Source organism: Arabidopsis lyrata (assembly GCF_000004255.2).
Source record: "Arabidopsis lyrata subsp. lyrata unplaced genomic scaffold ARALYscaffold_7, whole genome shotgun sequence".
In the NCBI taxonomy this organism is placed as follows: Eukaryota; Viridiplantae; Streptophyta; class Magnoliopsida; order Brassicales; family Brassicaceae; genus Arabidopsis; species Arabidopsis lyrata.
The window spans coordinates 18,646,144-18,661,563 of record NW_003302549.1 but is presented as its reverse complement, the minus strand read 5'-3'; the positions used below and the strand labels follow the sequence as shown (position 1 = coordinate 18,661,563).

Genomic DNA, 15,420 nt, shown 5'->3' with positions numbered 1-15,420 from the left:
AGCGGACATGCCTGGCATAAATCCGAGTATAATTTGTCATGAACTAAACGTGGATCCAAGCTTCAAACCGGTGAAACAAAAAAGAAGAAAACTTGGAGTGGAGCGGGCAAAAATAGTAAATGATGAAGTGGATAAACTTTTAAAAATAGGGTCCATACGAGAAGTGCAATATCCGGAATGGGTAGCAAACACTGTCGTTGTCAAGAAAAAGAATGGGAAAGATAGGGTTTGCATCGATTTTACAGACCTGAATAAAGCATGTCCCAAAGATAGTTTCCCGCTGCCGCATATAGATCGACTTGTAGAGTCCACCGCTGGAAATGAGCTGTTAACATTCATGGATGCCTTCTCGGGTTATAATCAGATAATGATGAACCCCGAAGATCAAGAAAAGACGTCATTTATCACAGATAGAGGTATCTACTGTTACAAGGTAATGCCTTTTGGTTTGAAAAATGCAGGAGCAACTTATCAACGATTGGTGAACAAAATGTTTCACAATCACCTCGGGAAGACTATGGAAGTCTACATAGATGATATGTTGGTTAAATCATTGAAGAAAGAAGATCATGTTAAACATTTGGAGGAATGTTTTGATATTCTCAATAAATATCAAATGAAGCTGAACCCGGCGAAGTGCACATTTGGAGTCCCATCCGGAGAATTTCTTGGCTATATCGTGACAGAAAGAGGGATTGAAGCCAATCCAAATCAAATTAACGCCTTTCTAAACATGCCATCTCCAAGAAACTTCAAAGAAGTACAACGGTTGACTGGGCAGATTGCGGCTTTGAATCGTTTTATCTCGAGGTCAACAGATAAGTCGTTGCCTTTCTACCAAATTCTAAAAGGGAACAAAGGATTCCTTTGGGATGAGAAGTGTGAAGAAGCTTTTGGGCAGCTTAAGGCATACTTAACCACTCCGCCTATACTGTCCAAACCGGAAATGGATGAAAAACTTTACTTGTACGTATCAGTTTCAAACCATGCGGTTAGTGGAGTCTTGGTTCGGGAAGACCGTGGGGAGCAGAAACCAATTTACTACGTGAGCAAGTCAATGACGGATCCGGAAACCAGATACACAATGATGGAAAAACTCGCACTCGCGGTGGTAACTTCGGCTCGGAAGCTGCGTCCATATTTTCAATCCCATCCGGTTGAAGTATTAACTAACCAACCACTCCGAACAATACTTCATAGTCCAAGTCAGTCCGGACGTTTGGCGAAATGGGCGGTGGAATTAAGCGAGTACGACATAGAGTTCAAAAGCCGGATCAGTATGAAGGCTCAGGTCTTAGCAGACTTCCTGACCGAACTACCAATACCTGGAACGATAGAGCAACCGGAGAACCAAACTTGGAAATTACACGTAGACGGGTCTTCAACAAAACAAAGATCCGGAGTGGGAATCAAGTTGGAATCTCCAACATCAGAAATTCTAGAACAATCATTCCGATTGTTATTCAATGCCTCCAACAACGAGGCAGAATACGAAGCCCTTATTGCCGGACTTCGACTAGCACAAGGAGTTGGAGCTAAGGAAATATTGGCTTATTGCGATTCGCAATTAGTAGTTAACCAATTTAATGGAGACTATGAGGCCAAAGATTCAAGAATGGAAGCATACCTCGAAGTGGTGAAGGATCTATCTAAAAATTTCTCGAAATTTGAATTAATCCGTATACCTCGGGGAGAGAATACAACTGCAGATGCACTTGCCGCATTGGCGTCAACATCAGATCCTGAGTTAAAGAGAGTTATTCCAGTAGAATGCATCTCGGAGCGAAGCATTCAAGACAGCAAGGAAACCCTCGTCGTTACAAGGTCTCGAGCAGCGGCACGCGACCGTGGCGAACCAGAGATCGAACCGCCACCCAACAAACGAAGAAAGTCAAAGGGATCAAATACATCTAACAAGGAACCCGTTGTCTTAGCTGAAGAAATGATTCCAGAAACGATGTTAGAAACCGAGCCATTACTCGAGGAGAATATTCTTGAACCAAACGAACATCCCGAACCAGAGCCACGGATATTTCACAAAGTTGACCAAATTCCGGCTAAAGACTGGGGAGCTGACTGGAGGGAGCCAATAAAGCACTACATCACGACAGGCGAGCTCCCAAAGAATAAATGGCAGGCCAGGAAAATGAAAGTCGTTAGCGCGAAATTTTGTCTATCAAAAGATGCGTTATATAGGCGAGGTGTTAGTGACCCTTACCTATTATGCATTTTTGGGCCCGAAGTCGAAATCGTCATGAGCGAAGTGCATGAAGGATTATGTGGAAGTCATTCATCAGGAAGAGCTATGGCTTTTAAAGTTAAAAGAATGGGGTACTTTTGGCCCACTATGATCACAGATTGTGTTAAGTTCGCCCAAAGATGCAAGCGCTGCCAACTCCATGCGCCATTAATCCATCAACCGTCGGAGTTATTCTCCTCCATTTCTGCCCCATACCCGTTTATGAGGTGGTCAATGGACATCATTGGACCATTGCACAAATCAACTCGAGGTGTACAGTACCTTTTAGTCCTTACGGACTACTTTTCAAAATGGATTGAAGCTGAGGCGTATGTTGGTATCAAGGATTCGGCGGTGAAGACCTTTATTTGGAAAAACATTATATGTCGACATGGAGTTCCGTACAAAATAGTCACTGATAATGGACCGCAATTCATTTCACACGAGTTTGATGCCTTTTGTGCGGACTGGGGAATTAAAGTTAGTTATTCTACTCCACGATATCCGCAAGGAAACGGTCAAGCTGAAGCCGCGAACAAGACAATATTAAGCAACCTCAAGAAGCGCCTAAATCATCTAAAGGGAGGATGGTATGAAGAACTCCAACCCGTCCTGTGGGCCTATCGTACAACCCCTAGGCGACCTACAGGAGAAACTCCATTCTCTTTGGTTTATGGTATGGAGGCGGTAGTACCAGCTGAACTCAATGTGCCCGGACTTCGTCGAACAGAAGCACCGTTAAATGAGGAAGAAAATTCAGCAATGCTTAATGATTCACTGGATACCATAAATGAAAGGCGTGATCAATCTCTAATTCGGATCCAGAATTACCAACAGGCGGCAGCCCGGTACTACAATTCTAAGGTTAAAAGTAGGCCGTTCTTCGTGGGAGATTATGTATTAAGGCGCGTCTTTGACAACAGAAAAGAAGAAGGTGCCGGTAAACTCGGTATTAATTGGGAAGGACCTTACATCATTACCGCAGTGGTTCGGAACGGTGTTTATAGGTTGAAAGACTTAGAAGACAATCCGGTCAAGCGACCTTGGAATGTGATCAACCTAAAGAAGTTTTATGTTTAAAAGCTACATGCATTGTTTATGTACATGAACTACGATTCGGCTTGATCCCGAAATGGGTACGTAGGCAGCTCGAAAACGAGTTCAGCTATTAATAAAATTTTTTGTTTTATTTCTTTATTAAAGGAAGAAGGTTCGGCTATGCGAACATACAAGAGATTGGAAATAAAGCGTTTATTCAAAAAAAAAAAAGACGAAGTGTCCCACATCGTACACTTCGAACTACGAAAACCTTGTTGACGAGCAGAACACTTCAACTCCTTGACCAGCAAGATCGAGGATTGGCATCATGCAGTCCGGAATTCGAGCAAAGTCTGAAATTCCAAGCTCAATCCACTCTCCGAGGTGAGATTCAAGGATGTGAAGATCTCTTAACCCCGTAGTAAGCCTGCGTTGCATCCGGTTAATCCTCTTCCGAAGTCTCCTCTTTTCCGACATAAGCTTCCGGTGTTGAAGCTCGAGTGCCTCTATGAACGCCATTGCTGTTCCTTGGTCTCTGATTGGGAGATCCCTGATCAAAGCACATGGGGCTCGGATCTGAGATCTCGAGAAGCCGCGAAGTGGAGGAGGCTGCCTGCTTGGCTCATTTGGAACATCTTCGTTTATCATTCCGATTCTGGTGAAGTCGGGCATAGATTCTGAACAGCGAAGATTGAACTCCATACCTACTAAAATGAAAAGAATGGTGAGGAGTAAAGGGAAATTGAGACAACAATTTATAGAAAAAGTCATATCCCTAACAAGCTGCGGATTCTATCCAAAGAATGGAATGATTCGCGGAGAGATTTATGCCCTCGAATAGATCCTGCATTAAAAGACGCATCTCCAAGAATATTTGGAAATAAAGGAAAATAGCAAATATTTCCATAAAATTAAAAGGGGCCGAAGCCCATTACGAGTTTTAAAAAAAAAAAAGAGAAGAAGTGAAGAAATTAAAGAACATTCATGGGAGAGGCTCAGGAACAGGCTCCTTCATCGCCGGTTTAGTCTTCGAAGTGGACGCCTTGTTTTTGGCATCCACTTCGGAACGATCCCGAACACGTTTCCGGCAGTTGCTGGCCTCCTCCTTTAAGTCCTCTTCCTCTTCACTATCGGATGGAACGGCGAAGACAGGGGCGTTCACGGGACCCGGGACTCCTCTAGCACGGAGATACATCCGAAGCATCTTCGGGATCTCAGCAACGGAATCGAAGTTCCGCCACTCCCATTGAAAGGGATCACTCTCCAAAGCTCGTATCTTCCTTTCCACCCGAGTGATGCGAGCCTCGAGCGTCTGCCTTTTGAGTCCCAGCCGCTGCCTCTCTTCACATAAGCGACGGTGCTTGTCGGCGACCTAGCATAAAAATGAGTGAATAAGACAAAACAAGAAGTTTTAAATCAAAAACTTTAATATTTACCTTGTCAATGAAATCGCAAGCCTCTTTTTTCTCCTTCGGAGGAAAGTGAAAGACGGCGTGAGGGAAGAGAACGCCGGCCGGTTCAAAGCCATCGCCGGATAAGAAGAGTGGACTGCCGGGATCAACAGGGGCTGCTGTTTCGTTTTCCATTCTTAAAATATTTCTCAAGTAAGATTCTAGAGTCATGTTTAATAAAGCCTAGAGGTAGGTAAGCCTTTATTTATAATGATTTAGGGTTTGTCTTGGAACCATAAATCCATTAATGGTAGCGTTTCCGAGTGGGTTAAACCATTTTTGGAAAATCGAGAAAAGGCAATTATTGCATTAAAAGACGAGCCGTTTTCTTTAAGAGGGGAAAGAGCAACCGTCGCATTAACTGCAAAAGTTTCTAAGGCCCAAGCCCAACAAGTTTACCGAGTTGACTAAACCCGAAGTGGGGAACTCGCTTTAAGCCGAGCTCAGCTCGCATTCTAAAGAGAAAGGTCTGATCAGCCTAAAAATCTCGAAAGCATTGCCACAAGGCCACAAAAGGTTAAAAGCGGACTTTGCAAACCCGCATATAATTTTAACCAAACCCCCTTGGGCCACAACCTAGAAAGGTTTAAAAGCCTCCTCAGGCAAATATCTTGTTCAAAAGAAACAATAAAGCCTCCTTAGGCCAAAAATAAATTAAGTCTTAAAGTTAAAGGGACAATCCCCAATTTAAAGTGGACGCAGCCACTACGGAGTGATCTCCACCCCGGACTCCGGCTCATCAACCAAAGTTTCATTCACCTCCTTGACTGGTGCTTGATCAGATGAAGCTCCCTGACCACCCTCCGCGGTACAACCAACCTCCGGAGTGACCTCTGGTACCATAGGAGCTGCGGGCGGGACAACGTCTTCCGTCTCACTTGAACCTAGAAATAATAATTCCAGTCAATCAGAGGTACAAGGTAAGAAAAAGGTAAGCCACAGGAGCCAAGCGTTACCTGCCCAGTCTAAACCCGATTCACTTATAGGAGGTGATTCAGTAAAGAATGCCTCGAAGTCAAGCGGGTTGAAGGCCGAAGTGGGAAGAGCTGCCAAGCGACTCCGTTTTTCAGAGAGGTTAGTCGACAGCTCGGTCCTTTCTTGCTCCTCGGAGAAATCTGCTTCATGGATTTGGTCCAGCAGAATTAGGTTGCTTTCGTGCTCCTTGATGTCTGATTCCAAGTCCGACCTAGCTTTCTCGGTCTGCATGAAGCGAATGGCCCCTTGGATCAATTCCATCCCGCGTCCCTTAACCTCCTTTCTGGCCTTCGATGCCGACCTTGCCAACTCAGAATCACGCAACTTGGCTAGCGCCTTGTACTTCGCGTCAAGCTCGATAAGTTGGTTGTTCAGGGTGTCGGCGGTTGATTCAGATTCATGAAGTCTACCCTGAACACCAGACAGTTCGTCCTGGAGTTTGTAATTCCGGTCATAGTAGTCTTGCAGTTCCCCCTTTACCTGCGCCAGCTCCGACGTCAACCTATCGACCTTATCCTCCAGATCGTGCTTAGAGCCAGCAGAAGAGTTGAGGTCAGCCTCAAGAGCTGAGAATTTCTTCTTCCACATGTCAATCTCCTTCTCCCGTCCAATGACCAACCCTTCGTAATGTTCGATCATGTCGTTAAATTCGCTATGAGCCTGGCATTATACATGAACCAGGGATGGTAAGTCAGTTCGCAGAATGGCAATACAAAGAAAAAAAAAAACGGAACTAACCCGAGATGAGTGATGCGCGTGAAGCAAATAGCGCTCGCGAATCGCAGGGCGTCATTTGTCGAAATCTGGCAAGATCGAACCCGATCGGGTCTTGAAGCATCGGAAGACGCTACCCTCTTTCTCCATAGCTGCGAAGAAAGAAGAGTTGTAAAAATCGGAATCTTAATGGAAATATAAAAAAAAAAAAACGTTGAATACTGTATGAATCACCAAACCTGAAAGCGATTTGACTTGAGGGACAAGAGCAGGTTTTAACCTCGAGGAAGTATCTCGAGATTCGGAATCTCCCTTTTTCGGAGACGCGCTCCGGGCAGTCTTTCCACTATCAGGCTGGGAGGAGGAAGACATATCAACCGGTCGTGGAGGACCCATTGGTTCAGGAGGAGGGGATGATCGAGGTGAGCGATCAGTCCGGGCCCTCGACTTTTCCCTCCGCGGAGAAGAATCGCTGCGAGAGGACTTGTCTCTCTTCCGGCGAACCAAGTTCCTAACTGGTTCGTTACTAAAATCATCTCGGGGAGGACGAGGTGAATCACGGCGAGGAGATTGATCCCTCCGAGGAGAACGTGAGTCGCGACGATCGCGACGAGGAGTTAATCTGAAGGAAGCGACAGATCGGGCTCCCTCGGTGCTGCCATCATCAACCAACAAGGTCCTGCTGTAGTCCTTCTTGTCTATAGAAGTCGCGAGAAACTTTTTCTTCTCCTCGCAGGCCTCAGCCATCGGCTTGGAAAGCAACTTACGTTTGGCCGCAAGGGCCCGAGATGACATTCCCTGAGTTGAGGGAGGGGGAGGAATTTGGTGAAGATGACCAGGCGGACTCATCCTGAGTCTGTGGTTAGCTTCTAGGAATCGTTCAAGAGTGAAGGAATTCCAAAGGGTTTCCCCTTCAAGAATTATTTTGAAGAATTCGATGAACTCTTCAGATGGGAGGTTGGAAGCGATGAAAGCTGCGAAATGAAACAACGGTGTTAGTCAATAAAGATAAAGAAACAACCGGGAAAGATACGGGCAACCTAATCACTACCGGGTTTCGCAGACCACTTCGAAGGGAGAAAATCAGCGAGATTTCCAATCGAAGCGGGGGTTTTCTTAATTAGAAACCAAGGATGATGCCAATTTTCATCCTTGTTCGGAAGATGTGAAATGATGTTCCTGTTGGCGTTAGGATATGCTGAGAAATACCCCGTTTTCTTCGATGAACTTCTCACGCTCAGAAGCTCATTTAGTTCAGTAACTCCGATGACATAACCGGCCTCCGCCGCAATTGTTATAATTCCAAGAATAGTACGGAGAAGATTGGGGGTCAATTGAGGAAGAGCGATTTCAAGAGCCGCTAGGTATAGAACTAGGGCTTCGGGAAGAGGAAAGGTCAGCCCGCAACCCTTGAATAAATCTCATACACACAGAAGTAACCATCGCGATGGTTCTCTGGAGATTCTGTGGGGGAAGCTATTTGTGCTCCCGCCATAATTTCCGGCGGAATCCGGCAAAGCTCTTTCAACCGCTCGAGGGATTGAAGAGTACAAGTGGACCTATAGTGCGGACCGGCAATATCATCAGAGCGGGTGCACTCATCATTGCTAGAACGCCTCTCATCGAAAGACGGAGACTCGGGTCTATCGGAATCTGAAGTCATTGGGAAGAAAGAAAAATTCAAGATCCGGCGAGGAAGGGTTTTGGTGAAGGAACGAAGAGAGATGTTTTGATTAAAGTACAAAAGTAAAAGAAGAGAGTAATGGTGAAAAGAAGTTACCTCAAGCTAATGATGAAACCGCCTCGGAAGTCGTGTGGGAAGTGGGAAGGTTTTTCCCGTTTTAATAGTAATTAATCAATATACGGTCATAATGATGACAGATGTCACTCGGTTAAAAATGGCTAGTGCCGAAATTAAAGGAGTGATGAGATTTTCGGCGGGAAATCAGAAAGATTCTCGAGCGCAATCTTTGGCCACTTGAGCATTTAAAGTCCTCTGAATTGGAATAGCACTTCGAAGAACTTGGGGGGCTAATTGTTGGTGTCGGATCCTGCACCAGAAGTACGAGACCAACCAAAGATTGCCACGTAATTAAGATAATGGCCCATAAAGGATGAAGCCCATTGGACCCGTGAGCCGAAGGGACGGTCGAAGTGGTTGTCACCATTTCGAGAATCCGAAGTGACTGCACTGTGACACGAGTTCGGTGTAGAAGACACGGGTAAGTCGGTTCAAGGACACTTGGGCCAAAAGAGGCGAGGCCCATGAAGATCAGAGTCAACTCAAATTCAAACGTTGAGCATTAAAGCCGAAGAATCAAAACGGACACATTTAAGAAGAAATAATTGTACTTAATTACTCATTTTAATGTCGTTTATCTATGTATAAATATAGAGGCCAATGGCCATGTAAAGGGGATCTTCCTCTCGAGAAAGAAATACTATAGCAATTTTCGTAACAATTCATAAGTTTTTTATACATTCATTTTTGTCCCTCAAGAATAATCTTTCCCGCTTAATAAAATACTTGAGTGTGTGAATCCGACATCCACAATCATGCGGTCTTTCGAGATGCCGCGTTTCTTCTTCGTTAAATGATATTGAGGCACCTTGAAAATCAATTTCTTCGCTCAAGCTTGCTTTGAGTAAGACATTTCGTCTATGCTTTTTGATGGAACTTATTGAATCTCCGCAAAATCTGGAACCTCCTAGAATCACATTGATCTTACCCTTCGATCTTCTTGGTTCTTCCTCGTTGGATAACCTTTGTCTTTTGGAATCTTGATCTTTGGAGTTTTCCTTTGCTTCGTGGTATTCCTTCACGAAATCTTTTATATCGAATTCAGAAAGATCGCCGCTAGCCCAAAGCTCTGCGAGGTGCTTTTTAAGAACGCTGCAATCCTTGGTTAAATGTCCGGTTACTTTATGAATGTCGCAATATAGACTTTCATCACGGACCCAAGTGTTTGATCTTCCTTTCCCTTGGAATTTCTTCCCGACGGTATTGTTGAAGGGTTGCGACCCAAACTTCTTTGGTCCCTTGCTCTCCCTAGGCTCGAACTTCCTGGTAGGGACGGTGATTGCCGACTTTTCTTGTTTATTCCTTTTGGCAAAACTTTCTTTTTCGTCCTCTACCTCCATCCAGTTGTTCGCGCGGAAGAATGCATCCTGAATTGTGTCTGGTTTATGAAGTATTAAGTCTTCTTTAAACCTTGAATCATGTCGCAATCCTTTTCGTAAGGCAGATAAAGCTGATTGCTGTGAGATTCTTGGGAGTTTTGACAGCACTCCTTTGAATTTGGTGATGAAAACTCGAAGTGACTCATTAGATCCTTGCGTTAAGTTCCAAAGATCGGCATCCGAAACGCTTTTATCCATAAGGATGGAGTATTGCTTTAAGAATACGGCTGATAGTTCGTCGAAATTGCTGATCGAACCCGGCTCTAATTGGGTGAACCACATTAGAGCTTGGCCACATAGATTCTCCGAAAACAGCTTGCAATAGCCTGCGTCCTCATCAGCTTCATCCAATTCGACTCTTCCTGCAGCGATCAGAAAAGCTGCGAGATAGCTTTTTGGATCCTCCAATCCGCTGTAAGGGTCCAATTTGAGTTTCCGGGAATCTTTGATCCTCAAACTCGCAATTCGCGAGATGAAAGGTGTTCGCCTAGCTTCTTCAATGACTCGATTGATATCTGGCTCTGAACTTGTAGCTTGATGAAATTTTGATTTCATTTCTTTTAATTCCTGGCTAACCTTCCTCATGGTCTCGAACTGGTCGAGGTTCTCCTGCTCATACTGAGCTGCAAGTTGTTCTTCATCCCCGAGCTGCGTCTCTTCCTCCAACGTCTGAGCTACATTATTAGTAGCACTGGGGGTTGTTTGTCCGCTGGTTTCATTTCGTGCAGCGGAACTTGGCGAGTTGAATATCCCTCTTCGGATTCCCACCGGGTTTCCTGCACTTAAAGAGCGAACACGAGTTTGTATAGTATTGACGTTTTGACTAAGAGATACCTGAGATGTTTGCAACGTATCGACGGCCTTTTCCACATCCGAGAACTTTTGTGATATGTCCGACATGGTTTGCTGCATAGCTTTGAGGGTTTCGGCCAATGATGTCTCAGCGGCGTCTCCTCCGGACATTGTTGCTTATCTCGGAAGTGTGATAAAGAAAAAATCTGACCACTCAAGAACCTAATATCCCCACAGACGGCGCCAAAATGTGGATGTCGGATTCACACACTCAAGTATTTTATTAAGTGGGAAAGATTATTCTTGAGGGACAAAAATGAATGTATAAAAACTTGTGAATTGCTACAAAAATTGCTATAATATTTCTCTCTTGAGAGGAAGATCCCCTTTACATGGCCATTGGCCTCCATATTTATACATAGAGAAACGACATTAAAATGAATAATTAAGTACAATTAGTCCTTCTTAAATGTGTCCGTTTTGATTCTTCGACTTTAATGCTCAACGTTTGAATTTGAGTTGACTCTGATCTTCATGGGCCTCGCCCCTTTTGGCCCAAGTGTCTTTGAACCGACTTACCCGTGTCTTCTACACCGAACTCGTGTCACAGTGCAGTCACTTCGGATTCTCGAAATGGTGACAACCACTTCGACCGTCCCTTCGGCTCACGGGTCCAATGGGCTTCATCCTTTATGGGCCATTATCTTGATCACGTGGCAATCTTTGGTTGGTCTCGTACTTCTGGTGCGGGATCCGACACCAATATATATAATTATGAACGATAACAATAATAATAACATGTAGATAATATTATATATTGTTAACAACAATAAAATAATAATTTATTTTTATAATAATTTATTTAGTCCATAACAAAAACTAGGTTCTAAATTTTTTATGGTATACATGTACTTATAATGGGTTACTGGTTTATTTAGTGGAGAATTACATTATTTAATCGTTAATTTATAAATTATCGGGTCAATTAATGTTATTTATAAAGAACAAAGGCATTGATCTATTTATTTTCTACAAAATTATTGAATATGAGTAAAAGAGTCAGAAATGGCAAAAAAAAAATGAATAGTTGTGTGGACATAGAGCTAATTCTCTATTCTTTCATATTACACTTAGAAGATTATACTTTCAACTTTTATATAGTATAGATATAGATTTCATTCCTCTTATTTTCATCTTACTAATTCTTACCATTTTTACTAAAATATGTCCATTCACAAACTATAACACATTTATTCTTGATCAAAGATGTTACAAATCTACTTAAGTATCGACATGTGATCATAGGAACGAAATAAAGATATGTCTCTCAAGTGTCTTTTACCGAGAATGTGAGATCTTTTATGCTAAGGAAGAGTTTGTGGAGATCAACAACACATGAAGAATCACATTTGGTACAAGACAATCTCAAATGGAAAGTTGAATTGAAGTTTGTATCAATAGAGACATGAATCCAAAAGCTTGTGCCAAATATTTGAGGAAAACGAACAATCCAGAAGCTTATAGTGTCATACCAATAACTCAATAATAACAAACCAAAACTGCCTTAAAACTTTGTCTCCAACATGCCTTAAAACTTTGTTGGCGCAAATTTGTTTGGGCAGTGGCGGGAGAATATATGTTTTCATGTTTTAAGTTTTGCCTCCTACAATTATTTTCATAACGATTATGTATTATTAGCACATTAATTTATGAATATTAGATATATATGATTTATAATAATAGTAACAATTAAAAATATATAAAAGCGCACTGGTCATTACAGTGCACGATAGCAACAAGAAGTACTAATAGCAAATTAGCATCGTTTACTTTCATTGGTGAATAAAATTACTTAAACACAAAATATCAAAAAATAAAAAATAAAAATCGTATTTTTATTTATCGTTAATTTCTCCTAAATTTTCGATTTCCGATCGACGGCAAAATTTCGAATTTTTCACCGGCAAATTCATTCGAGATTTGTGAATCAAAGAGTGTTGAAACAACTTTCACTTCATCAGAAACCCTAATTTTAGTGTAGTATAGTTGCTTGGAGTTTCCTGTCAAGTGAGTTTAAGAAAAGCACTTTTTATTACAAAAGAAAGACTCTTATCGACTCCATGGTGGTTTAGAAGAATAGTATAGAGTATGCCCCCGCGCCCCCAGGAATCGATTGTTGTTGTAACACCCTGATCGTCCCTACAAGTAGGCCCCACGTCCTCTCTCGGGTCCATAGGCCCACCCCTGTCAGACGGCCGGTCCGTTATGTCCAGGAGGCTTTAAAGACTTGTTTACCGACCCTACAAATCACCACATGATCTTTCCCTGTGTTTTGTCCTCACTCACACAGTTCCGATAATCACTTCCCGGAAGGTCACCCATCCTGAAACTACTCCAGCCCAAGCACGCTTAACTGTGGAGTTCTCTTAGGACGGTTGACCGAAAAGATAAGTGCACTTTGGTGACATAGGTGGCCGAAACCGGGGGTGTTACAATTCACCCCCACTAACAGATCCCAACGTCCTCGTTGCGCACCAAGACCGTCACCCCCTACGGTGTGAGCCTTCTTGACTCCACACTTGTCTGGGTTCGGATCTGATACCCCTTGTAACACCCCGACCATCCCTACCAGTGGGCCCCACGTCCTCTCTCGGGCCCATGGGCCCACCCCTGTCCAACGGCCGGTCCGTTACGTTTGGGAGGCTTTAAAGACGTGTTTACCGACCCTACAAATCACCATATGATCTTTCCATGTGTTTTGTCCTCACTCACACAGTTCCGACAATCACTTCCCGGAAGATCACCCATCTTGACCGAAAAGATAAGTGCACTTTGGTGACATAGGTGGTCAAATCAATTCTTTTAAACCTCTTTGCATGCACCACCATATTCCTAAAACCGGGGTGTTACAGTTGTCCACCAGCTACAGAAAGACTTGATACTTTCTGGACTGTATGCACATCGTGCAAAGTTCAGTATGAATATCTACGGAAGCATGTGAATAAGAGGCTGTCATGTAAGAACTGTCGAGGAGCATTTATTTCTGTGGATACTAGGTCGGCTCCTGTTAGTGCATCACTTCAATATGCGCCTTCATCTCATACAACATGTAATGGCTATGGAGCTCATGGCTATGATGCCGTCTCACGCATGCCTACCAATTCCACTTATTTCTTAGGTCAGTATCTTGCACATGGATATGAATATGTTACAAATGAGTCATAAGACTGGAGCTCATATGTGGGAACATCTCCTGGGAATCTGGAGTCAAAGTGAATGTCTTTAGTATCTAACGAATATCCTAATAAGTTCACCAATGGAGTAGCCTATAGGGGAAGAAGGAAGGTTAAAGAAGGCTCTAACAGGACAAGCTCGATGAAAGGCACAACATCTGATCTAATATATCCAAGCCAACCCATTTGGTCTGTTGATCCTTCTTCAGTGATTAAGGCCAGCAGACCTGAGAAGTAGAGGAATGTTGGGTTGGGGTCATCTGGTAATGGATTTGTTGAGAACATTACAAAATCTAATGTAGAATCAAAAGCAACAAATTTGGATGCAAAAATAGAACATGAGTTTAAACATCCTGGGCAAAGTTATGGTTCAATGAGACGGTGGTCTTCTGCAACAGGATTGGATACACAGAAGCTATTGATTAACAAAGCTAAAATAGATATTAAGCAAAGATTAGAGATTATGAATGTAACACCCCTGTTTCAGGAATATGGTGGTGCATGCGGAGAGGTTTAAAAGAATTAATTTGGCCACCTATGTCACCAAAGTGCACTTATCTTTTCGGTCAACCGTCCTGAGAGAACTCCACAGTTAAGCGTGCTTGGACTGGAGTAGTTTTAGGATGGGTGACCTTCTGGAAAGTGATTGTCGGAACTGTGTGAGTGAGGACAAAACACAGGAAAAGATCATGTGGTGATTTGTAGGGTCGGTAAACAAGTTTTTAAAGCCTCCCGGACGTAGCGGACCGGCCGTCGGACAGGGGTGGGTCCATGGGCCTGAGAGAGGACGTAGAGCCCACTGGTAGGGACGGTCGGGGCGTTACAATGAGATTGGCTTCAGAAGCTGCAGCGGCGGCTACCGAGGACGTGACTCCCCTTGATGAAGTAAGTGCCCCCTACAAGGTAGGGGATGATATATCCAGAATAGAACAAAATGTTTCCTCTGGTCATCCACCTGTTCGAAAAATAAATGGGCCAATAACAGTTCCAGACTCCGACTTCCATGACTTTGATAAAAACAGATCAAAGAAGTGCTTTGAGGCTAGGCAAATATGGGCAATTTAAGATGAAGATGATGGTATGTTGCGCTTATATTGCATGGTCCGGCAAGTACTCTCTGTTCAACCTTTTAAGATTGACATAGCCTACTTGAGCTCCAAAACTGACATTGAGTTTGGTACAATGAAATGGGTGCAGTATGGGTTTACAAAGTCGTGTGGACATTTCCGGATACGAAACACTGACATAATTGATTATGTTAACATATTTTCCCATCTCTTGAAAGGCAAGAAAACGGGAAGTGGTTGTTGTGTTAGGATATTCCCCTAGACCGGAGATATTTGGGATGTGTACAAGAACTGGTCACCAAACTGGAACAACTCAACTCTAGATGAAGTGAGGCATCAGTACGAAATGGTTGAGATACTTGATGAATATTCTGAACAGTTTGGGGTTTGCATCGCCCCGCTAGTAAAAGTAGAGGGATACAAAACCGTGTATTGCAGGAGAGATACGGAGGAGAGCAAGAAATGGATACAAGGAGAGAGATGCTGCGGTTTTCGCATCCAGTGCCATCTTGGTTTCTTAAAGAAGAAACTAGTGGTGTGCCCAGAAACTATTGGGACTTGGACCCAGCTGCTATACCAGAAGAGTTGCTTCACAACACTGTTGCCGTAAGAGATAAGAGTAAGAGCTTTATATTATCAATGTAACGGTTTTTGACTCAGTGTAGAAACCCAACTCTATATCGAAAAGATTTGTGGATTATTATGTCAGGAACTATATACACAGGCAAGCC

At 43.3% G+C, this 15,420-nt stretch overlaps 2 protein-coding genes across 2 annotated transcripts; one reads left to right on the top strand and one right to left on the bottom strand.

The window, feature by feature from the left end:
- Positions 1–4,259: 4,259 nt before the first annotated feature.
- Positions 4,260–4,863, bottom strand: LOC110226528. The gene is made up of 2 exons (XM_021018464.1): positions 4,714–4,863; positions 4,260–4,649 (listed from the first exon to the last, which is right to left on the bottom strand). Exons 1-2 carry the CDS (start codon positions 4,861–4,863, stop codon positions 4,260–4,262), a joined length of 540 nt encoding a protein of 179 aa, XP_020874123.1.
- An 8,407-nt stretch (positions 4,864–13,270) lies between these two features.
- LOC9306517 lies at positions 13,271–15,420 on the top strand. Its single transcript, XM_021019634.1, is given in 4 exon segments — positions 13,271–13,717; positions 13,832–14,102; positions 14,453–15,156; positions 15,159–15,420. Coding segments are annotated over 4 exon segments (1,329 nt in total). The 5' UTR covers positions 13,271–13,539; the 3' UTR covers positions 15,335–15,420.